The 24654-nt window shown below is 43.4% G+C and overlaps 1 protein-coding gene across 1 annotated transcript in view; it reads left to right on the plus strand.

Moving 5' to 3' along the window:
• The window catches only part of RGSL1 (regulator of G protein signaling like 1), a 43127-nt gene extending 27920 nt beyond the window's left edge, over positions 1–15207 (plus strand). The window contains exons 16-23 of the mRNA XM_072127773.1: positions 2037–2166; positions 3119–3287; positions 4125–4263; positions 5055–5179; positions 5584–5711; positions 7509–7589; positions 7685–7760; positions 15028–15207. Coding sequence (XP_071983874.1) covers positions 2037–2166; positions 3119–3287; positions 4125–4263; positions 5055–5179; positions 5584–5711; positions 7509–7589; positions 7685–7760; positions 15028–15094 — 915 coding nt within the window. The 3' untranslated portion in view covers positions 15095–15207. The remainder of the gene's footprint in view (positions 1–2036; positions 2167–3118; positions 3288–4124; positions 4264–5054; positions 5180–5583; positions 5712–7508; positions 7590–7684; positions 7761–15027) is intronic.
• The last annotated feature ends 9447 nt before the right edge of the window (positions 15208–24654 follow it).

Here is a 24654-nt window from a genome sequence, read left to right on the forward strand (position 1 = left end):
TTAGCAGCCGGATATACACTCACTGGCCACTTTATTAGGTACACCTGTCCAACTGCTCGTTAACACTTAATTTCTAATCAGCCAATCACATGGCGGCAACTCAGTACATTTAGGCACGTAGACATGGTCAAGACAATCTCCTGCAATTCAAACCGAGCATCAGTATGGGGAAGAGAGGTGATTTGAGGCCTTTGAACGTGGCATGGTTGTTGGTGCCAGAAGGGCTGGTCTGAGTAATTCAGAAACTACTGATCTACTGGGATTTTCACGCACAACCATCTCTAGGGTTTACAGAGAATGGTCCGAAAAAGAAAAAACATCCAGTGAGTGGCAGTTCTGTGGGCGGAAATGCCTTGTAGATGCCAGAGGTCAGAGGAGAATGTGCAGACTGGTTTGAGCTGATAGAAAGGCAACAGTGACTCAAATCGCCACCCGTTACAACCAAGGTAGGCAGAAGAGCATCTCTGAACGCACAGTACGTCGAACTTTGAGGCAGATGGGCTACAGCAGCGGAAGACCACACCGGGTGCCACTCCTTTCAGTTAAGAACAGGAAACTGAGGCTACAATTTGCACAAGCTCATCGAAATTGGACAGTAGAAGATTGGAAAAACGTTGCCTGGTCTGATGAGTCTCGATTTCTGCTGCGACTTTCGGATGGTAGAGTCAGAATTTGGCGTCAACAACATGAAAGCGCGGATCCCTCCTGCCTTGTATCAACGGTTCAGGCTGGTGGTGGTGGTGTCATGGTGTGGGGAATATTTTCTTGGCACTCTTTGGGCCCCTTGGTACCAATTGAGCATCGTTGCAATGCCACAGCCTACCTGAGTATTGTTGCTGACCATGTCCATCCCTTTATGACCACAATGTACCCAACATCTGATGGCTACTTTCAGCAGGATAATGCGCCATGTCATAAAGCTGGAATCATCTCAGACTGGTTTCTTGAACATGACAATAAGTTCACTGTACTCAAATGGCCTCCACAGTCACCAGATCTCAATCCAATAGAGCATCTTTGGGATGTGGTGGAACGGGAGATTCGCATCATGGATGTGCAGCCGACAAATCTGCGGCAACTGTGTGATGCCATCATGTCAATATGGACCAAAATCTCTGAGGAATGCTTCCAGCACCTTGTTGAATCTATGCCACGAAGAATTGAGGCAGTTCTGAAGGCAAAAGGGGGTCCAACCCGTTACTAGCATGGTGTACCTAATAAAGTGGCCGATGAGTATACATCCCCATAAATGGCTATGGGGCCCGTCCGTGGTATCTATACCTCCACCTCCTTAGTGCGCAGCTGTATGCTCACGCGGGCTAGGGTCGGGCAAGCATAGGGCTGTGTGAAAGAGGCCTTAAAGGGGGTATTCCCACAAAGACAAAATTCTTCGATGTACTTAGTATAATAAAATAACACATTTCACAGATACAACTTGTCTCTATGAGTCCTCGTGTATACAATTAGGTTGACCCTGGATCCAATCGTGAATCTTCTGACTATAGTCAGATTCTTCTCATGAATAGCTTCTCTTACCTGCGCACTCCAGTGCTTTCTGCATCCTGCCCCTCCCCCTGCATTACAAGACCTGCTCAGACACAGGCACTTCCTGCCAACAGGCAGTGTGCAGAGACTTACTTTACAGGCTACGGACAAGATAAGGTCTTTATCTGGGAGGGAGGCATATAGCAGAAACACTGATCCTCACTGAGTGATAGGAGCTAAAACATCAACTCAGTAAAATAGTAAAATTGATCTTTATTGTGTAAACATCACTAGGGGACTAAAATTTGAGAACTTTCTTTTATGGACAAACACCTTTAAATGTATTATATATTTTAATTTCAAATAAAATGAATAATAATATTTCTAGTGCAGCTCTTAAAAGGGCCCGGCACACCCCGAGGCTTCCTATAGGCCGGGTTATATCCTCCCCTTTGTATATAAACCTGCCCTGCAGTGATTTATAACTTTCGTACATATTTGTATTTTATATGCATATCATTTTTTTGCCATAATTGTCTCCCTTATAACAGAAGAGAGCTTGGAATTTACTCATCTCCTTCGTCCGGAGCTTGTGCAAGTTTCTCCGTGAAATGAAGAATCCAAACACCAGGAGAGAGTTTGAGACTTTCTTGAAGCGGGAGGTGTACAATGATTCAAAGAGTAAGACGGCATTATGGGTAACACTGAGGTGGGAACATACGGGGCAGACATTTGGAAGTTCAGCACAATGAATCTGATAGGTGTCTCCTAGATGAACCCCAGGGACATAACTACAGGGGTAGCAGGCGTAGCAGTCGCTATGGGGTCCGCAGTGTTAGGGGGCCCAAACATATGGGCTATTGGGTGTGTATATGTGTATGTGTGTGTGATATATATACTGTATGTATGTTTATATGCTATTGTATCTATGTGTGTATTTGCTGTTTGTGTGTGTATATGTAATGTGTATATGCTGCATGTTTCTATATGGTACTGTGTGTATATACTGTATGTATGTATATGTACTGTATGTATATACTGTATGTATATGTACTGTTTGTATATACTGTATGTATATGTACTGTGTGTATATACTGTGTATGTGTACTGTGTGTATATACTGTATGTATGTATATGTACTGTATGTATATACTGTATGTATGTGTACTGTGTGTATATACTGTATGTATATGTACTGTGTGTATATACTGTGTATGTGTACTGTGTGTATATACTGTATGTATGTATATGTACTGTGTGTATATACTGTATGTATGTGTACTGTGTGTATATACTGTATGTATGTATATGTACTGTGTGTATATACTGTATGTATATGTACTGTGTGTATATACTGTATGTATGTGTACTGTGTGTATATACTGTATGTATGTTTATTATTATTATAAATGTGTGTGATTGTAACTCACATGTGTTATTACAGAATAATGCATTTTTTTAGGGGAGAAGGGGCCACATTCAGGAGTCTGCTATGGGGCCCTGCCTCTCCTAGTTACACCCCTGATAAACCCACCAAAAAAAAGAAGTTATCATGACAGGGGCATGTGGCGATGTGAAATGTTATACCTTGTATATGGATCATAGTATCAGTAATGCTGTCACTCTTCCCTAGACCTCCCTGCAGTGAGCAGTCAGCGCCCTCCATCTTCGCCACGTCCATCTTTAGTCAACGTTCCCCAAGAATCTGAAATTCTCCATCCTAGACGCCGCTTTGTAATGAACCGCGTCGTCATCGTGAACTACCTCATCAATGATCTGTCCTTCTGCATGGAGGTCATCAGGCGAGTTCTTGTGTTCGAAAAGTTTGTAAAACTTTACAAGGCTTTACATCATAACCCATGCAGCCAGTTTATCGGGCAGTAGTATTCCAGGGGTACAACCCACACCCACTCAGGTTCACGTCTTTGTATACTATTATACCTTCCTCCACTATGGGCCTACTATAGACACCCGGCAGTAGTAAAAGTTACTTTGCCTCCATTGCAGGAGTGAAGCACATAAAATGTAGTCGGTCTGGAGCTATAGACATTTAAAGGGACCCTGTCACCACAAGAGACAGTGGATTTTTATGAGCAACATGCTTTCCCAACTATGATTTTGTGTGTATCTCCAGTTCTGCAGGGCAGAGAACCACAATCTTAGGTTTTATTTATACCAAAATTGTGTTTCTCAATACAATAGAACCGGAGATAGGGGCATTGGAAATGATCATGCCATTTCAGCCTCTAAAAGTGACTCATCTCCGGAAAAAGTGACTCTTCTCCGTTCATTTGCATATAAATTTGGAAGTGATTAATTTATAGGTAAACGGTGAGAAATAAGATGAATTCCAGAAGGACGTTTTATACCCTACTTGAGAGGGAGAGTTGTTCAATAGTGTAAAAGTTGATGACCGTGTCCCTTTAAGTAATGATGGCAGACATAGAAAACTCCATAACAAACTATACCAGAAATAAGCTCCTGCTTTATACACCAGTAACTGTTATCGATATAAGAGATTTGATTGATGTCTTTCCATGCAGTTTTTTTCGTCCTCTCTATTTTTATTCTTTTTTGTATCTGATGCATATGAATGTATATGAATACATCTGTATATTTCCATCATCATCACTAACTAGGTTTCTCCACATGTGTGACGCGGCCACATTCTTGCTCACACATGGGATGTTTGGGTCAAATGATGAAGCACTACTACGATCCAAGGTCAACATCATCATCAAGCTCTTCGTGGTGTGTGACACAGCTCCTGCGCTCCGGGTAAGGGGGGTGATTTAGGATGATTGCCCACACTGGAGGGAATTAATGAAACTTCCTAAACTCCATTTTTTTTGGATCAATAATAGTGACTTTTTAGCAAAACAATTCTAACTTTTTACAGATTTACCCCTCCTACTACACTTTACTGAAAAAACAGGAAACAAGTGGGTTAGGGAATTTATAGTTTGCAGTCGCCTCATAGCTAGTAAGGATTTCAGTTTTGAGTAGGGCAAAGCCCAGATGTAATATTAAAATTGTAATGGTTAGGACTAAAATATTGGGTGGTTAGTAGTAGTAGTTATAGGTTAAACTTAATGGGGCTTATTTACTAAGGGTCAGCGGATCTCACTTTCGTTGGATTTTCCGACGTTTTGAGGTTTTGCGCCGCTGTGACAGGTATTTAACAGGGGATTGTGTCGCATGCGATCAGATTGTGGCGCAGCTGTGCCGGATTTCATGCAACAGAAATTGGGGGGCCAGTCGTTGGACGATCCGACTAATTCGGACTGAGCGTGGGATGTAACTTTCAAATTGTGTCGCAAGATCAAGCACTTACATGCACCAGGAAGAAGAGGGTGAACTCTGGCGGACCTGAGCGGGGAAGCGACACATGCAGGATATCGGGAGCACAATCTTAGTAAATCGCAGCACAGTGTATGAATGTTGGACAATGCACTTTCGGGGAAATCCTTCGGACGGGTAAGTAAGTGTGCCCCAATAGCTCAGGATACAGGCATCTACTTATCTACTGGATCTAACGCTTTGATTTTGCCTCTTATGTCGCCCAATAGGTGAACATCCTGGATTCACAGCGGGACTTCATTCGGGAAATGGCTGCGCACGGTGCAGTAGATGGCTCCCTATTCCACTCAGCTCTCTTCACTGCATTCCCCACTGTCATCTTCTTCTGGAAGGAGTAATGTAGTTTTTTCTGCTCTATGGATCAATATGTAATTTACATGTAGTAATGGGCATAACCAATGGCAGATTTCTATTAGGGTGGTCGCCCGGGGCCGTCCATGTAGCTGACCTAGTAATAGAATCTGTCAGCTGCTGCTATGGTAGGCAGATCTTTTATCACAGGATTAGGGAGGGTCACTCTCATCATCCCTCCTCTTCCTGCCTGTTGGGTCCTGCTGGAGGGGGAGGGTTCACAGCAAACTGCACAGATGCTGTGTCATTCAAGTCAGGAGATGTCCATACACCCCTGAACTGTGACCCCTCTAACCTCCTTGTGTTAATATCTTTTACAGGTGCTTTTGATCACCTTGTGTATTATGTGTGTTTGTGTGTTTGTTTGTCAATTCTCTTGTGCCTCAGGTTCTGTACTATGAAGGCAATGAATGGATTCCACTGCAAACAAAACAGGAAACAGCAGCCAAAACCCAACCAGAGCCCAACAGACGAAGACCCAAGCAGAACCGCCTCACCCAGTAATGAATGCAAATGTAACATATTTTTTGGAAATTTTGTTATAAAATGCGAGGCTTTTAGCAGTGTATTACAGAAATAGCACTAAACTGTTACTGGGAAACACTGGGCAAGATCAAGAGGATCCTAGATGCCTTTCTTAAAAGCAAAAAAATCACTAGATTATTGCAAGGGAATGGTGACCCAGGGATTTTTTCTAATTTCCAAATTTTTTCCCCAATTTTTACCGGGCTTTTGGATCAACAGTGCAGGGTTATAGGTTGGACTTCAGTGTCGGACTGACCCACCAGAATACCAGAGAATCCTGTGTAGGGATCCAGGTGGTAATGGGTCCCAAAGGTCCATTAGAAGACAACCCAATTAGGAATTGAATGGATTAATCACATGACACTATTTCTTTACTGATGATTCACAAGTATTCTGCATTATGAGATCTCATTGATGATACATCTTACACAGGGATTTTATGGACTGAGGGTGGGCTCCTGGTAGTCCATCATACCCTCTACAATGGGTCATGTATTATATTACAAGGTTTTACCAGTGGTTCCCTTTTCTAAGCCCCTTCCAAAGCTTGTGGGCCAAATACTGGCCACGTACAGTAGGGTGTAGTGCTACATAGTTAATAGAAATGCAGTCAGGAGGGGAATGAGGGATATACTTTCTTTTTACAGGGGCCCAGTAGTAACCATAGTCTTAAAGGGGTTGGCCATTTATACCAAACTTTAACAGGGTCTGTATAAGACCCTAATAGGGTCACCCATATTCCACTTACTCAGTTAAAGTTTGACATTCATAGCCGGGAACTGTGGCTCATGTGACCCTCGGACGGCAGGAGTTTTTGTGACGTCCCCTGTCCGTCCCACTTCTGGTGGATGGAGGGGGCCGTGCAGTCATTACTGCCTGCATGACCCCCCCATCATAACCACCAGTGACCCTGTATCAGTGGTTAGAGGGGTGTCACAGGACGTAACTGGAAGTTCCCGATGGTGAAAACCAACGTTTAACAGGATAAGTATTATAAGGGTCTTATACAGTAGCGTAACTACAGTGGTAGCAGCCATAGCAGCTGCTATGGGATCCACAGTGTCAGGGGGCCCCATCATCCAACCTGTACACAATTATATACACATACATTGTACAACATAATATGTATATAACATGTATGTGATGTATATAAGCTGTATCTGTGATGTATATATGCTGTATCTGTGATGTGTATATACTGTATGTCTACAGAATGTATGATATGTATATATACTGCATTATTCTCTATATGTGTACTGTGTATACCATGCAACTATAACTCACATTTGTGAGCATATAAATATGTATATTTTTTAAGGGGTAAGGGGGGCCCCCATTCAGAAGTCTGATATGGGGCCCTGCCTCTCCTAGTTACGCCACTGGTCTTTTATACCTGGCCCACCCCTTTATTGGTACAAGTTCCTGTGCCTCCGTATCCTGTGAGGTATACAGTTCCAAGTAAAGATGCTGCAGAATTGATATTTTTGGACAATACACATTTTACTGGTCAAAAAATGTCCAAAAATATTATCGTTTATGATGGAAAATGTCATAAAAATCTGCCCACAACTATCTAGATAAATAGCTGGACCCAGGGATGACCAGCAGGGGGCGGCAGTGCTATATACATGACGTATTCCCTGCCAGCAATAACACCTGTTCTACAACTCGCTCACGTTTCTATCTAAAAGACATTTTTCCATATTTTTTTTTCTCCTACGAGCTTAACAAAAAATACATCTATCTACCGTTCTGCCGTTTTGACTAAACCTCTGCTATCTTGATAGATGATTTTCCCATCTTGAGATTTACTCTCTCCAGAGGAATCCAACTTCTGCTGCCAAATCTGCCAGAGAGACATAAAGCAGGTAATGACTCACAGAATATACCGTGCGCTGCATATAAACCACTGTCCAAATCCTAGCAGCCGGCTTTTGCTCAAATATAGACTTTCTATTTTTAGCCCAATTTGCAGATCATCTGTCGCCATGGAAACGGCGCACTCCTCCAAGCGGCGCGGCGCTGACTCCACAGAGCATGTAAGTGGCCCATTACAAGGCGAGGACAAGTCATACAACTAGTCATCCCGGCCTGTGTCAGTCATTAAAAATAGACTCTATGGCAATCATGAGATATTAATAGCGGCGGCAGGAAATACACGGGTAGGTCTCGCCCAAATGTCGCTGGTTTCTAACCCGTAGGTTGTTTGATGTGGCATCGACACAAATGTTCTACAAATAATGATACAGTCAGACATGAAGGCTATTAATAACCTCTGCAAACGGGAGGTTCTCCATCTTCCGACTTTGTAGACAGAGCTATAGATAGGCTTTACTTTATCTTGGGAAGAGTTCACTTCACTGCCCTTACAAGTGGTAAGTTGGCATCTCCCTGATTAGAACATGTCCAGTTGCCCCTTACTCTACCCGGATATTTCAGGAGACATCACTAGGCCTTTCAATGATTGAAAATGGAAATCTCCTCTGATCCCAGCTCAGGTTTCTACCGCCTTTGCCCACCTCAGCACTTGAATAATTGGGGCACATTTACTTACCCGGTCCCGTCGTGATCCCCGCTGTGCGTTGTCCGACGAGGATTTGGATCTTCCGCGATTCACATAGCTGGTGCGCCCGATTTCCTGCATGTGTCGCTTCCCCCGCTGAGGTCCGACGGAGTTCACCTTCTTCTTCCCAGTGCATGCGACTGCTGATCTTGCGACACATTTTAGTTTTTAAATTCCACGGTTTGTCCGAATCAGTCGGGTTGTCCGACGTCCACAACCCCCGATTTGTGTGTCGCATGCAAGCCGGCGCTGATATGCCACAATCAGATCGCGTGCGCCAAAAACCCAGGGCAATTCAGGGCAAAAAGGTAAAAATTCGTGAAACCCGACGAAAATGCGCTGTTCGGACTCTTAGTAAATGTGCCCCAATGATTTAAGTGCCCATTTTGGTGGCAACTCCCATAAGTCCTCTTTTCCCCAGGTATTTACTATAGCTCCTCCACCACTAGTGTACTTTACAGAGCTTCTGCCAAAGGTGCCCTCTTTAGCGGATGCCCACTTTTATAGAAAGTCACTTTACTCCTTCCACATAAGATGTTCCCCTTTTCATAGATGCTTTCTTTAATCATGCTCTAAAGTTCTTCTACCCCAGGTGCCTCATTTAGTGCCATAGATGCCCATTCTAGTGTTTCTAAGTTCCCTTTTAGTACAGTTAACCTGTGGTGCGACTGCATATGGCTTGTCTACTACTACTAATAAATGTTCTACTAATAAACAATCTACTGCTTGATGTTAGGGCTACAAGTGCCCGGTGTTATCCACTGTAGTACTATAACGTAGTGCCCCTTTTATTGTCTCTTGTACAGATGTCACTTTACCCTATCCTTGTATTCCTTGTATATTCCTATAGTTGTGCCCTCTGTACCGTCACTGTCACTGGTGTCCCCCCTAGGGTCTCTCCTGTAGATGGCCCCCCTATTAACCCTTATAGTGCCTACAACTCTTGTGTATCTCATTGTCTTCATACATCTTAACAACAGAATATATACGATTGAATTACTAGAAAATGACAGCAGATGATTGTAGAGGTAATAACCAGACTGTGCACCAGAATGGGAGCTCTGCAGCTCTGGGGAGGATCACGGCCTGGGGAATCTTTGTGTAATGACAGATTTCTCTGCATAGTTAGTACGTTAGTACTGCAGTCAGCATCAGGGTATCCATATACAGAAGGAGTCTTCCAGCTGTGGTAATTCATGCCTGTAATAAAGTCATGCTGAGAACTGGATCTCTTTGAAGTGCTGAGCCGCAGGGGTGCCGCCACGTGCCCGCAGCGACGGGTAAATGAGATGTTTGGAAGTTATTACTAGTGTCCTGTAACTTTGAAAAGACTTTTACAACTTCTTGCTCCTCGTTATGATGTAAAACGGTGTTAACATGTCAGAAACTGAGGTGAATACAGACACCGTTACTATAAGCGACCATCAGCCCTTCCATAAGTCTCTTCTGGTAGTGTCTAATAGATACACAGTGGAAGCTTAGATTTTTTTGGGTGTTCAAGATGCCTTAACTTGCTTCTGGCAGCCGTATGGCAGCACACAGATAAACCTCACTACATAGGGCTGAATTGTGGGCAAGAGGGATCTAAAAGATGACCAATAAGATCAAGAATATGATGTCCAGTTTTATGATACAAGAATGGAAATGTCTATTATGATGTTGGAGGCACCAAAAGAGGCTGAGCTCAAAACACTGAAGAGGCAAAGAGAATGTAAATTGTAGAAAGATGGAGACACACGGTATAGTCTATGACTAATGGTACTAAAAGTTATAATTAGGAACAGATTGATGGGCGAAGGGTGGAATTACTATTTCCTGTGACAAAAATTTGTCAGAGGAAGATGAACTTGTAGGACGTGTCACCTTGCAGTTGTATAATCTCCTGGTGACACATACATTATCTCTTCCTTTTACTTACCCAATGTGACACCACTCAGTGTAGCGTAGGTTTCCATAAGATGTCTCCTCTCTTGCTCACTTATTGCCTGCCCTGGGGTCCCAAGGTGCAAAATCACCATCCCTGCCCATGCTTCTTACCACTGACCAATGGAAAGGTTATGAGGGAAGGGTTCCTCAAATTCTCCAACCCTAGCCGTCAACAAATTGACACGATGAATAGGTTATTAATAGCTAGAATCCGGAAACCCCTTTTGAGGTAAATCTGAAGCACCACAAACCAATCCCAAATCCATTTTTATTCTAATTAATTACTAATTTTATTTTTTGGGGGAATTTAAGTATTTACAGAACCCTTGTTGTTGCTTTACACATTTACATGTGCTCTTCTTGATCATGCATCCCTTTACCTATTCCCCATTGTAATCATTCAGTGGGCCGAACATTCATCATCCCTCATAAAATAAACCCTATAAGTCTCCAAATTAGGATGTCTTTTGCAGGATCTATGGGGTCCAGTATTAGGTTATAGCATGGACTCATCAGAGGTTCTGGTACTGGCATGGGCCAGTCCAACACTTCCCCACTGGCCCATCTGAAATAGTCCCTCAAATTTCTAGTTCCGCACACGAACATCATGTCAAAAGCGTGCGTCAAGTCACACAGTGATGGTTTAGTGCTTGCGTAGGATGAACATCAGTTTGGAGCTTGTGGAGGCAGACTTGGAGGCAGGGCCGGCTCCAGGTTTCAGTGGGCCCCTGGGCGATAGATCCTCAGCGGGCCCCTTAACAGTGAACTCATGTGACCCTGTCACCTGAGCTCGGGCACAGTAAGAGACAATGATATCTTTCAGTTACATCGGCGACAAGGATGCCGTCGCCAATGTAATTAAATTTTCTGATCAGAGACTGGGCTCCATAGCAGACTTTTCCCTCAAAAACACATGCATGTTTTTACACAATCACAATCATTTTTACACTCATACACGTTTCTACAGATTCCTATATTTATACACACATACAGTATATACACATCAAATTTACAACATATGCAACATACACACAGATATACAGCATATACACACACATCCAATTTATACAGCATACACACACGCATTCTATCTACAACACACATCCAGTATATACAGCATATATACACACAGCACATACGCACAGATATACACACACATCCAGTATATATACAACACATATGCACAGATATACAGCATATATACACACAAACACATATACATGCATTTACATATGTAGCAGTTATACTCACCCTAGCTGGATGTCACTCAGTCGGGATGTGGTGGCAGGGTCAGGAAGGAGGCCGAGTAGGAGAGGGTGGACAGCCCTGTGAGTCACGCGGCTGGACATGAGGTGCGCAGGCTGTGCCAGACATGAAGCGCGGCCCGCGCCGCGTCAGCTGGGCCACACGTGAGGTGGGTAGGGTAAGGCAGAGCAGGGTAAAGCAGAGTGGGGCGGGCAGGACAGGAGTGGATGCGATTCTGAATTATACTTTGCCCCCCGGCCCTTCCCACTACCTCTCCGCCCGCCAGGGCCCGGGGGCACATAATACGACTGTTACGCGGCGCTACTGTTTCTGGTCCATCGTCGTGGTGGGCCCCTTTGGAGCTCTTGGGCCCCGGCACTTGCCCGCGTCCCTGAGCGTGAGTGCACTGTTCACACGAGGGGTCTGTAGTGCTTGGTCTGTACATGGGCAGAGATACATCTTTTGGGCAGACACAGAAAATGAACCTACAAAAAATCTGTCTCCACCACAGTGGTGGGGAGTAGGCAGAAAGATTCACGAACAAGCAGCACCCACGTAAATTAGAAGGGGGATAGAAGGAGGAGCTGGTGAATGTATCAATGGGGTGTGATGGTGCTTCAGGTCACCCAAACCACTAATTTGCATTAATAATATGAAAACTTTTTTCAGCTTTTACCAGCAAATCACGATTTATGCTTAAATGCAACAAAGTAAAGACGCTGACAGTTTTTCTTTAAGCATAAGATGTGTTTTTACAGCTTTTAATTCCATCCAATAAAATGAAAATACTGAAATTTCCAATTCGCTAGATTCTTCTCCATCCATATCCAGGCCTGTATCTCATAACTTCCTATAACTGGCAGGCACGCATTCTTCAGAAAGTTTCCTCTGTCTGTGTATCTCTTGTAGTTGGTGATGAGTGCAGATACTGATAGTACAGTCTGTCTTAGGTCTGTATGTTCTGTTCCCACGTCTCGTAGTGACACCTCCGTCTGTCAATCACAGAACAACTCAAGTCAAATCATAATTTCACTGAACAATCATTAACAGCGGCGGAGGAAATTCACCTAAAACGCTTGGTTCTATCAGCGTGTGTTATAAATACCCGTCACTAGGACTTGTTATGTAACTTGCCTTTCAGCTCCACAGATAAGTGAAGGGGGTAAAGGAAATAGAGGCTGTAGGTTATAAATGAGAACATTAGGGAATAGTCCAGGAACCTCACAAATCATGAAATTAAGGATCTCCAGTGTGTCTTTATGACAGTCCCATAGATTTAAATCGAGTAGCATTGTACCCTCACCATTATTTCTCCATGTAGATGGAGCTACAGAAGACAACGTTCTTGTGTTCAGTTGGATTCCCAGTGTTTAGACCCTCATGATCTATGACTTATTTCTCATCATGGGAAACAACTGCCTTGAAGATTTTTGGGCAAATGGGAAAACTTATAGTTCTAGTTATTCCCAGGCCTGAATCTCATAACTTACTATAACTGGCAGGCACACATTCTTCTGAACGTTTCCTCTGTGTATGTGTTCCTTGTTGCCAATACTGATAGTACAGTCTGATAGTACAGGTCTGTATGTTCTGTTCCCATGCCTCAAAGAGTCACCTATAGTATAAGGGTTAACAATCTGATCAGTGGGGGGTTATCACCAAACACAAAAAAAAGATGGATGGAGCAACAGGTCACACTAGTTTTCTGTTACTCGATTGAATACTAAATGAGTGTTGGAAAACATAACTGTAGAGTTAATTGACAAACAATAGTGTTAGCACAGCTGGAGAGAGCCTTTGACAACAATAACAACAATACCTGTATCATGCTTCTGGCTTCTTCCTGTCCTGATATATAGGGCAAATAGATATATGAGGTTATCTGTAATATCCTCTCAGCTTTTCGTTAAGTCGAGGGACTTCCGGGTTGTGACATCAACTAGGGGCAGTGATGCCAGAGCAATGAGGGCATTCACATGAACATGCAGAAACTTAGTCAATCAGGACACAAAATGTGTCCTCATACAGAGTGCTCATACAGAGATCGGTATTGAATTATAATATAGACGGTTTGGGCAGTAGCCCAGGGACCAAGCCTTCTAGGGGGCCATGGGCCACCTAAACCACTCACCAAATTCTTAACTCAGAAGGACCTTCATCCATAAAATCATTGTACATTTGTTCCTGCTAGCAATACACATGTACACATGAGCCAGTTTAGGACCTTTGAAAGTCCTTCAATGGTCCTGAAACTGCAGAATGAAGGCAGGCAGAAGGGTCAAATCTTCCATTCCCCAAATAGCTTGCTTCTAGTACCATATGTAGGAGGTGATTTCCAGACTTGTAATATTCATACAGCCCAAGGCCCGGGACAGTCTTAATTCACCCCTGACTGATCTAGTGCCAAGCAAGGCAGGGAAGACAGAGCACTGGAGCTCTGCATCATACAGAAATCTAATACATCACAAAGAAAAAAAATATTAAAACATGTCCAACTACACCATAACACACCTACATAGAAATAAAAAGATGAGTACATGGTAGCATCACAGTATGTTATATTTTATTTGTGCATACACATTATCTACTATACACACATCTACTATAATCAGACTTTCAAACACAAACAGCTCTGCTACATACCATTCCTGGCATGTAATTGGATGACCTGAAGCACGTGATCAGTCACATGCTTATGACATCACTCAAAACTCCTAGATTTTATTACATGATGCTGGGACTAATATTCCCCTGCACACAGCAGCTACTAATCAGGAGCATTCACGTCTGCTAGTAACCCCTCCCAACAACACCCACCCTCCTCTCCACTTTCTAGATACGGAATCCCATAGTAACCAATCAAACAAAGACAGCCAGGGGGACAAAGTAACACCTCTCCCAGCTGGTAAACAGCTGCAGATGGCTAATGAGCGTAAATTAGAGAATTGCTTACTTCAGCTTAGTGCAGAGCTAGGCAAAAGTTTTTATACTTTACACTTGTACTTTAAGAATGAGAGCGCTGGAGATAGCCGAGTGTTAGCAGTAATTGGACTCATGCTCGACCCAGCATTATATCAATTAGTGAGAATGGTACCCTCCTCATTCTCATGATCATTTGGGGTCCCAGCACCCAGACCCCCAACAATCAGATTGTTATCCCCTATTCTGTATATTGCGGATAAAAATCAAACATAGTGCAGCCCCTTTAAATCCAAGGTGGCAAACCTGACACTATAATGGGCCAACTTGTCCTAAGTTCTGGGGCTCCTCATATTCTGTGCTTATCGACAGCTACAATACACATCAGATACCTCTGATTTGGCAGCTATTCCTCCTGACGCCTCCATACATCTGCCTACACAGGTTAGCCGGGGATGCATGTATTTTTCAATGTACTAAGGGAAGGTGATTTAATATGTGACTTTCACAAGAGAAGAATTTGCAGGACATCCATTCCAGTACATGTTGTCTTATACATGTACATTGTGTTACATGTGTCTCTTCGCTCTACCTTCCTGCACCTACGTTCTATGACTGAGAAAGTAACAGTTTTATATTTTGTGTTTTCACAGGACGTTACAGAAAACATTCGGGAGGTCACCATCCAAAGAGACCGTAATGTTTGCTGACAAAGTCTAGTTTTGCTTTTGTGCCAAACTCCAAAGAACATCATGTTTAGTAGCAGGGCATTGCTGGAGAATAGGGCGCTGTTCTACGTACCAAGCCTTTAATAATAAACGTAATATTTATTAGCCGACCTCCCACATATCTTATCTGGTGAGAAGAAATTTTCATTTTCCACATCAGGGATTACATAGAAAGCAATGGAAGGGTCATCATTGAGTAACATGGAACTTTTTTACTGATTAATTGAGGAAAAATACTCAAATAGTGGAATAATACAATATCAAGAGCAGCGCTCATATAATACTACCTTATCAAGAGCAGCGCTCATATAATACTACCTTATCAAGAGCGGCACTCCTATAATACTACCTTATCAAGAGCAGCGCTTATATAATACTACCTTATCAAGAGCAGCGCTTATATAATACTACCTTATCAAGAGCAGCGCTCATATAGTAATGCCTTATCAAGAGCAGCGCTCATATAATAGTACCTGATCTAGAGCAGTGCTCATATAATACTACCTGATCTAGAGCAGTGCTCATATAGTAATGCCTTATCAAGAGCAGCGCTCATATAATACTACCTGATCTAGAGCAGTGCTCATATAATACTACCTGATCTAGAGCAGCGCTCATATAATACTAACTTATCAAGAGCAGCGGGGAGGACTGCAGAAAATGAGGAATTAATAGGGGGTGTATGCTAATTAGCCAGAAGGGCTATAGGGGGCGTTACCGGAAACCCCTCCTTGCTTAAGCTTCACAGGCCGTTATACAGTCTTTCTCTCTCCCCCTGGTCCTTTAACACTCCCTGCTCCTTCTGCCTGCTGTAATCTCACACGGTGGGGGGAGTGCACCTGCACAGTGAACACAGTAAGGCCCCATGCACATAAACGTATGTGGCCCATTGATATGGCCATACAATTTGCAGCCACATCACATCACCACATTGTGACCAAACTGTCCTTTCAATGGAGAGGGGAGGGTTGAGGAGCACTCACCCCATTTCCCTCCTGCACCTGGCTGTCTGGCTGCGGACCGGGCGAGCATACGTTTATGTGCTGAGGGTTCACCATGGTTGATTTTGATGGTAGATTTCTTTTAAATGTGGGAAAAAAAGGGACATTAAAAGTCGGTATAGAAAAGGGGACATTCAAATAGGGAGGACAACAGTTTGGAGGGAATTATAAAATCTACTGAAAACAGGGTGATTAATGCAGAAAAAACGGTATTATAAGTGACAGCTAGAAAGAGGAGAAATTAAAGTGAGAGGTTACATGGGGGGCATTATTAGTTGTTAAACCACCTTAGGGGCATTGTAAATGGGGCCCAAGGGGGTAGAGGACTGGAGGCATCCATGGGAGCAGACGTGTGCCATGAGCTCCAAATTGGCGAGAGGGGGGAGCTGCCTGGCTCACATATGAACATTGCATCTACAGCTAATTGCTCCTTAGACTAGAAAATGTATTCTATTTATTACATTGCATTTCCCACATAACGGCGGTCCCCTACTTAAGAACACCTGACTTACATACAACCCCTAGTTACAAACGGACCACTGGATATTGGTAATTTACTGTACTTTACCCTTAGACTACAATGATCAGCTATAACAGTTATCACAGGCATCTGTAATGAAGCTTTATTATTAATCCTGATTCTTATGACAATCCAATATTTTTGTATGTAACCCGGCAGTAACTGGTTTGGGGGAAGCAAGTGACCACATAAAAATGCCATGTGATGACCAATGGAAATGGATGCCAGACCCATGGGAACCAAATAACCTTCATTACTAGTGGGGGTAAAAATAAAATATTGGGGTACGGGTTTATCTCCCTTGATCCATGTTCCTTCATTGACAATGGTTATAATAGGGCAATCTGAACGCAATGTAGAGGGTGCGCTGGAGAATACACAGGATTAGAGAGACTTTACAAACCAAATAACTTAGAGAATTAGAGGGATTATTAGGAGAGGGCTCTCTGGGGGTGCAGCCACTGTAGTGCTACATACTGAGATCGAGAAGTAGGGTCCTTAGACACAATTTACTTGGCAGAAGGAGTTCATTAGGATATCCTGATACTTTAGAGTCTGGATTAATGGAGCAGTTCTCTATAGGGTATAATGCAGGGAGGATTAATGGATTAGCATTCCAGGAACCAGATTATTGGAGGAAAACTTCAGAGCACAGGAAATATCAGAGGTAGGAAGGATACAGATCTACAGAGAAAATAAATACCCTGAACATTACATCTATCATACAGTATAAGACTTTAGGATGTATTCATGTTGATGTAATTAGGGGGGGGGGAAGCTTAATGAATGTAAACAGTAAAACAATGGGATTGTGCATCTGTGTATAGTGACATCACAACGGAGGTGATCCCATCCCGCACATATCACATTAATCTTAGTGATGGTGTTTCTATTATGACAATGATTTCATTTGTGGGTCAACGGAACCTTTTGACATCATCTCGTTATAGAAACGATGTTTATTTTAACAATGCAGATAAAGGTAACAAACTTAAACATAAAAGGGGGAGAGTTATCAATGCGGTTTTATATCACTGCGGTTTTCTGGCATAGAAGCAGTGAAATAATTGGAAATTCTTGCACAGGGCAAGAATTTGCAATTAAAATTGCGAATACGCGACCTCTGCACCACATGGGTGCACTGGCTGGTGGAGGGGGTGGGTTCACTGGTTTTCACCCAAAACAATGCCAGGTCAGACGTGGCATAGTTTTACCCAGCAACCGCACCACCCACCTGATACATCACAAGCCCTAACCCTCTTTATGTATCTGGCCAGGCGTGGGGGGTTGTGGTCTCTATCATACGCCAGCGTCCCAACAAAAATCAATATTTGGTGTGACAGCCTTTTGCCTTCAAAACAACAATAGTTCTTCCATATACAGTGCACACGGGTTTTAAGACCTCAATAACCTTCCCCTTTCTTGTTTTTGTGTGTGTCCGTTTTTTCCTCCCCACCTTCAAAAATCCATAACTTTTTTTCATTTTTCCATTTACAAAGAAGCACGTGGGCTTGTTTTCAGCGTAACAAATTGCACTTCCTAATATCAACAATTTAATATTGCACGGCATGTATTGGGAAGCGGAAAAAAATCCAAATACATTGATATTGATTAAAAAAAAAGTGGCGCTATTTTCTTGTGGGTTTTGTTTTTACGGCTTTCGCTGTGTGTTGCAGCAAGAAGTTTTTCTTTTATTCTTTGGGTCGGTACGTTTACATGGATACCAAATTATATACGGCAGGTTTTATTGTGTTTTGATAGATTTAAAAAACGTAAAACCTTGCAGACAAAAAACATGTCTTCATTTTGCCCCATTTTCATACTCCGGTGTATGACGCTGTTTGATTTGTCATGACGTTTTCATTGCTACCATTTTGTAGACTTTGCAACCTTTTGTTCAAGTTTTTAAAAATTGTTTCTGTGTAGCAAAAAGGCGAAAAAACAATGGGGCAGATTTACTTACCCGGTCGATTCGCGATCCAGCGGCCAGTTCTCTGCGCTGGATTCGGGTCCGGCCGGGATTCATTAAGGTAGTTCCTCCGCCGTCCACCAGGTGGCGCTGCTGCACTGAAAAGCATCGGAACGTGCTGGAGTTCACCGAGCCAGGCTGAGTGAAGGTAAGTGCAAGCTCCACGACAGATTATTTTTTTAAATGTGGCGGTTTTTCCGAATCCATCGGGTTTTCGTTCGGCCACGCCCCCGATTTCCGTCACGTGCATGCCAGCGCCAATGCGCCACAATCCGATCGCGTGCGCCAAAATCCCGGGGCAATTCAGGGGAAATCGATGCAAATCGGAAATATTGGGGTAACACGTCGGGAAAACGTGAATCGGGCCCTTAGTAAATGACCCCCTATGTTTTGGACATTTGGGCGCATTTTTCCGTTATTGGGTTCTCTTCCAGTAATAACAGTTTTTATATTTGGAGGGACACGGTGATACCTAAACTGTTCATGATTTTAGATTCTTTTGTGTTCTTCTCTCTTCTGATTTAGATATTTCTTGTGATTTTCCTATATTTAATATGATATTAGTGTGCTAGGGACCCTGATCATTGTTCTTCCATTTTTTCTGGCCCAAATGAAGCAGTCAGGATAGGGCTTCTCCGCTATTGTATAAATGCCTTCCCAGTGGTTATTCCATGTTATGGACACTTCTAGACTAGGTCCAGGAACCCTAGACCTGAACCCTGTAAAACCTTGGGGGACTAAGAATAATTATCAATCCCTCCTTCCAATGGTGTGTAATAGGGTACCATGTCAACACCCTATGATGGTGCCAAAACGAGGCCTCCATTATTTTTATTCCTTTCTCTTTTTAATCTCATTTTATTTATTTCCCTCTTTATACTTGGTGTTGTATATTTGACGCCTTCCTTTGTTTCTATTTTTTATTCCGGGCTTTATCACGCTCTGGAGGGTACACATCCTCCCTGGCCCACTGCCACCTATTTCCAGGCACTCTTTTGGCTGCCCTTGTTGGCGCCGCTCGTACCCTTATGTGCACTCATGGTGGGCTTTTTCTGGATGATTCTTCAGTTACTGGATCTTTGTGGAGAAATGTCAGATACAGATGGTCTGGGGCCTTGACTAATCCTGTGCCTTATAAGACTCTGTATATTCAATAAAAATTTTATTACTTTTTTTGCTGGCTTGTTATCAGTTTTCAAGCTTTTCTAAATATATTGGTGCTGGAATCCTGATTGTTAGTATCTAAGGGTTCTGTCTAGCACTTTATAAACCAAAGAACACGGGGGCATGCCACGGCCTGGTTGCATATGTCTTTCTATGGAAACGCATGCAATCGGCAACCAGCACCCAATCTTTTGTCTAAATTGCATGCGTTTCCATAGAAAGGCATATATGATTGGGCCGTGGCACGGATCCCTTTTGCTGGGGCCATGGCCCACGTGCCCTCTTGGCTCTGACACCTGTACCATAGATTTGCCAGCACTAATATAGTTTCACCACGTGTATCTCTCTTCACGTGTTGAAGCTGTTCCATAACCTGATGTGCAAACTGTGAAAATGAAGGGAAATATCGGAGGCAGAGTGGGCACATCCTTCTAAGCGCAGCGATATGATGTGCTCCTCGTTGTCATGGCAGCACTGCCGTCACATCAAGAGGCTGCAAAAGGAGTAAAAGGACAGCGCAATAGATGACAACTAAAGCGATGACATTACAACAGTAGAATATATAAACTACCAGTGTTTGACGAAGCTTAAAGTTCAACCACATCTGGAAATCTACTCGCCTCCGAGTCCTGAGATGTGTATAAACCATAGTGACAGGCTGGAGCGCGCGTCTCCGCGCCCAGGACATTCATGTTTAGTCTATAAATGGCAGTCCTTCGCACTTCAATACCGTAATTGCACTTGTACATGTTTGTCCTTCGTCCCTTAAGCATATTTGACAGCATGCAACAATGCCCACACATTCCCAGCAGCCTCCGGGCACAGGCTGGCATCATCACCAGCTTGGCACTGGCCATTTGACTGAAGGGGTTGTTTAACTTGAGCATGCCAACCTCACAGCACTGTGTTTAATGAAATACTTGTGGGATACAAACACTGTGCAATCTGCTCCTATGTCTGCCACGGTTCTGGGCTGGCAGCAGCTTATTATAAAGATGCCATACTGGGCACGTGTCCTTATAAGGACTTTCCTGTATTAATATCTATATAATGTCATAGCTAGGAGTCTAAAGTCACCAATAATGGTCTAAATTACTGGTCATATAAGAGGGGTTATCTCCTCGTAATCTATGGGGCTTCTGCCCATTTAGACTTCTATGTACATAAATGGGCAACGTCACACACTCAATGGAGCTAATTCCTGGCGGATACATTGGGGGTCATTTACTAAGGGCCCGATTCACGTTTTCCCGACGTGTTACCCCAATATTTCCGATTTGCGCCGATTGTACCTGAATTGCCCCGGGATTTTGGCGCACGCGATCGGATTGTGGCGCATCGGCGCCGGCATGCGCGCGATGGAACTCGGGGGGCGTGGCCGAACGAAAACCCAACGTATTCGGAAAAACCGCCGCATTTAAAAACCGAAAAAGTGTCGCTCGGGAAGCGCTTACCTTCACCTGGTCCGAGGTGGTGCATTCCGGCGCGTTGAGATGATTTTCAGCGCAGCAGCGCCACCTGGTGGACGGCGGAGGAACTACCTTCATAAATCCCGTCCGGACCCGAATCCTGTGCAGAGAATGCGCCGCTGGATCGCGAATGGGCCGGGTAAGTAAATGTGCCCCATTGTGAGGAACAGACCCTACAGGGAATGTATTTTACCTATATAAAAGCAGTTACGTACAGGATAGGTTCTGTAGCTTTGTTCTTTAGTTGAATTTGTTTGTAGGTCAGAACTGCATAGTTTATAATTGTAACCCAAGTCGAAATATTTTTGGTCTCTGTGACAATTGGATTTTAAAAATGTTGGATTGTTATAAGAATCAGGATTAACAATAAAGCTTCATTACAGACACCTGTGATAACAGTTACAGCTGGTCTTTGTAGTCGCGGACTAAAATACAGTAACTTACCAACATCCAGACGTCCGTTTGTAACTAGGGGTCGTCTATAAATCGGGTGTTCTTAAAGGGGTTTTCGGCAATTTATGGAGATTTATGGAGCAGAACAGTCATGCGCGGCCGTTTGCTCCATTACTCTGACAGAGTGACGAGGGCTCCAACGGAGGCACATGGGACCCCCATCAGACCTCTCGTTTCCATGATCCATGGGGGGCTCATCACTGAGAACCCCACTGATCAGCAAGTTAGGCCCTATCCTGTGGATAGGGCCTAACTTCTGTTCGTGGGAAAACCCTTTTAAGTACAGGACCACCTGTACTGTAGTTCCACCATGTCCCTCCTATAACCATAAGGTACACATCACCACCACAAAATGTATATGCATAAACTCGAAATATTTTATTCCACCTTGTTGTTAGCCCATTCCTTGTTTAGATAGAAAGAAGTGATGCCAACCAGTATGCTGGCAATTATAAACCCCTAATGGGTGTCCTGCACTGATCCTATTAAGCAGAATTAGGACCCATGTTACTCATTTGGTGCCATATGCAGTCATAATCAGATGTCAAACACAAGGCTTGCAGGCCAAATGCAACCCATTGGAGCTCCTGCTGGAGACCTTAGTACATAGAGCCGGTGTAATGTCCTTACACATCAGCTAGAACCGCACCCCCTTTAAATATCTCTGCTAATAGTGGGGTAGATTGATTAGGTGAAAAGAGAATTGATGAATGGTTGAGAGGAGACCATTACTACAGGATGGGGAAGGATGTGCATTACCTGGTTTGAGAGAATTTGAGTAGAAATTGAAATGTTACCATTGACTTTTTGATAGCAGCCATGGGGATGACGTGGCCCTTCAGGAAATTGAGTTTGGCACCTACTTAGTTGAGTTTCTCACCCTTTGTAAGCTCAGACCATGACAGTTTTGCTTAGTAGGAAAAATAATCAGGCTCAGAATGGGTAAAATGTTTAAAAAGCCATATTCACCTCACAGAGCCCTTATACCTACTGCCTGGGTCCTCCTCTACTTCCTGGTCCATCTCTACCCACAGGAAATGACCACTGAGATAATCACTGGCCGCATGGAGCCATTTCCTATGTCAAGAGGAACCCAAAGGAGACAAATGGGAGTCCTTATCAGTATCGGAACAGGTGCAGGAGGAATTGGTATTTTTGTTTTGAGTCTTTAGTAAAGAACAAAAAAACCCTTTAAAACAACACGTTCAATAATTGGAGAAGTGGGAAAAGTCTCACATTTTAATGCAACTGTAAATGACACTTAAAAGACTATAAGGGTCTTCTGTGCGGCCCAATGACATTAAAGGGATTGTTTAATGTGGGTCTGACCCTCCGGACCCAAGTTGATTTTCAATGCTAGAATTATCCTACATAATGGAGTCACATCTTCCTTCTCTGTGTAACGGTCAAGCTGCATTTACTTCTTGTACTGAGGTTCCTTTATGTTATGTTATATACAGGTTTTCATCCATATTCTAAACAGGAATGTCCAGAATTAGGATAACACCTCTGTTGTCCATGAACCCTGTAGTATAGCCTGGTACTACACATAGCCCCATTTACTTTGTAGTATAAAATCATCAAAATATGAAAATCCACAAAATAGTAAAAAAAGAATAAATCCCATGGACTTATCTGTTATTCTCCAAACTCACCTCACACGACTATGTCAACGACTAATTATGATAGAACACGAAATTCTGCCAGTTTGAAAGGCTAAAACCGGTGTGTAAAAGGTTAATGTCAGGTGTGAAACAAATAAGCGTCTGCTATGTAGGTGGCAGCTTCCGCTCTCACGCGGTGATGAGAGGCGGCCGCATTCCTCTGCACTTCCTTCCTACTAATATTTTCTGTTATTTGCCATTGTGCTGCCCATAAATCACTGGATCCAGGCAAAAGCAAGCTGACAGCGGGAATATATCACCCCGAGCACCTGGATCACTGCGGAAGGCTCACTGACCGGATGACTTCTCCATGGTCTCCATCCTCTAAACAACCATCATAGCCACAACATGTAAAATACCGGACATTGTATCTGATATGGGTGAAGTCATATCCTTCACTGATGTCTCCAACATGGAGGCAATAAATCATTTACCATATGGTTATACTTGGTCCAGTACTGCAGTCAATTGGCCACTAGTAATGCACATGGGAAACAATGGGGGTAGCGAATGGATTATTCGCTTCCTGCTAGGTTTCGGCGGAGATTTTTCTTATGTTCATATTCATTGGGGCTCATTTACTAAGGGTCCGAACGCCGCATTTCGTCGGGTTTCCCAAATGTTTCCAAATTGCGCCGAATTGCCCCGGATTTTGGCGCACGCAATCGGATTGTGTTGAATCGGTGCCGGCTTTCATGTGACAGAAATCTGGGGGCGTGGCCGTCAGACAACCTGATGGTTTCGGAAAAAACGCAGAATTTAAAAATGAATTTGTGTTGCAAGATCAGCACTTACATGCACCGGGATGAAGAAGGTGAACTCCGGCAGACCTTAGCACAGCAGCAACACCTGCTGGATATTGGGCGCATGGGCCTTAGTGAATCCCGGCAGACTGGAATCAGCGTCGGACAACGTGCCGTGACGTGGACTGGGTAAGTAAATGAGCCCCATTATGTCAGCTCCACAATCTAACTTCTTTGCCTTTCTTTTGTTGCCTTCCAATCCCGACACTTTGTGGCACCCAACTAGACCAACAAAAAGAAAGTCCTAAACACCTTCATGAATGTGGTCTCATGTGGTTATAGTTAATCCACGTTTATTAAAGAAAGAAACATACACATGTATAAAGAATCTTATGAATATGGGATGTGGTCTCGCAGGACCCCAACAATTGAGCATAAGAGGAACAAAGTAACAACATTTAAATAATTGCTCCAGGGAGTATGAAAAGAAACAGACATATCTGTAGTAAATTGTAATGGTGTCCTGTGCCTATAAGATGAGACCAAAACGGTGGGAGATCGGGGTGGAA

Source organism: Engystomops pustulosus, chromosome 10 (genome assembly GCF_040894005.1).
Source record: "Engystomops pustulosus chromosome 10, aEngPut4.maternal, whole genome shotgun sequence".
Taxonomy (NCBI): Eukaryota; Metazoa; Chordata; class Amphibia; order Anura; family Leptodactylidae; genus Engystomops; species Engystomops pustulosus.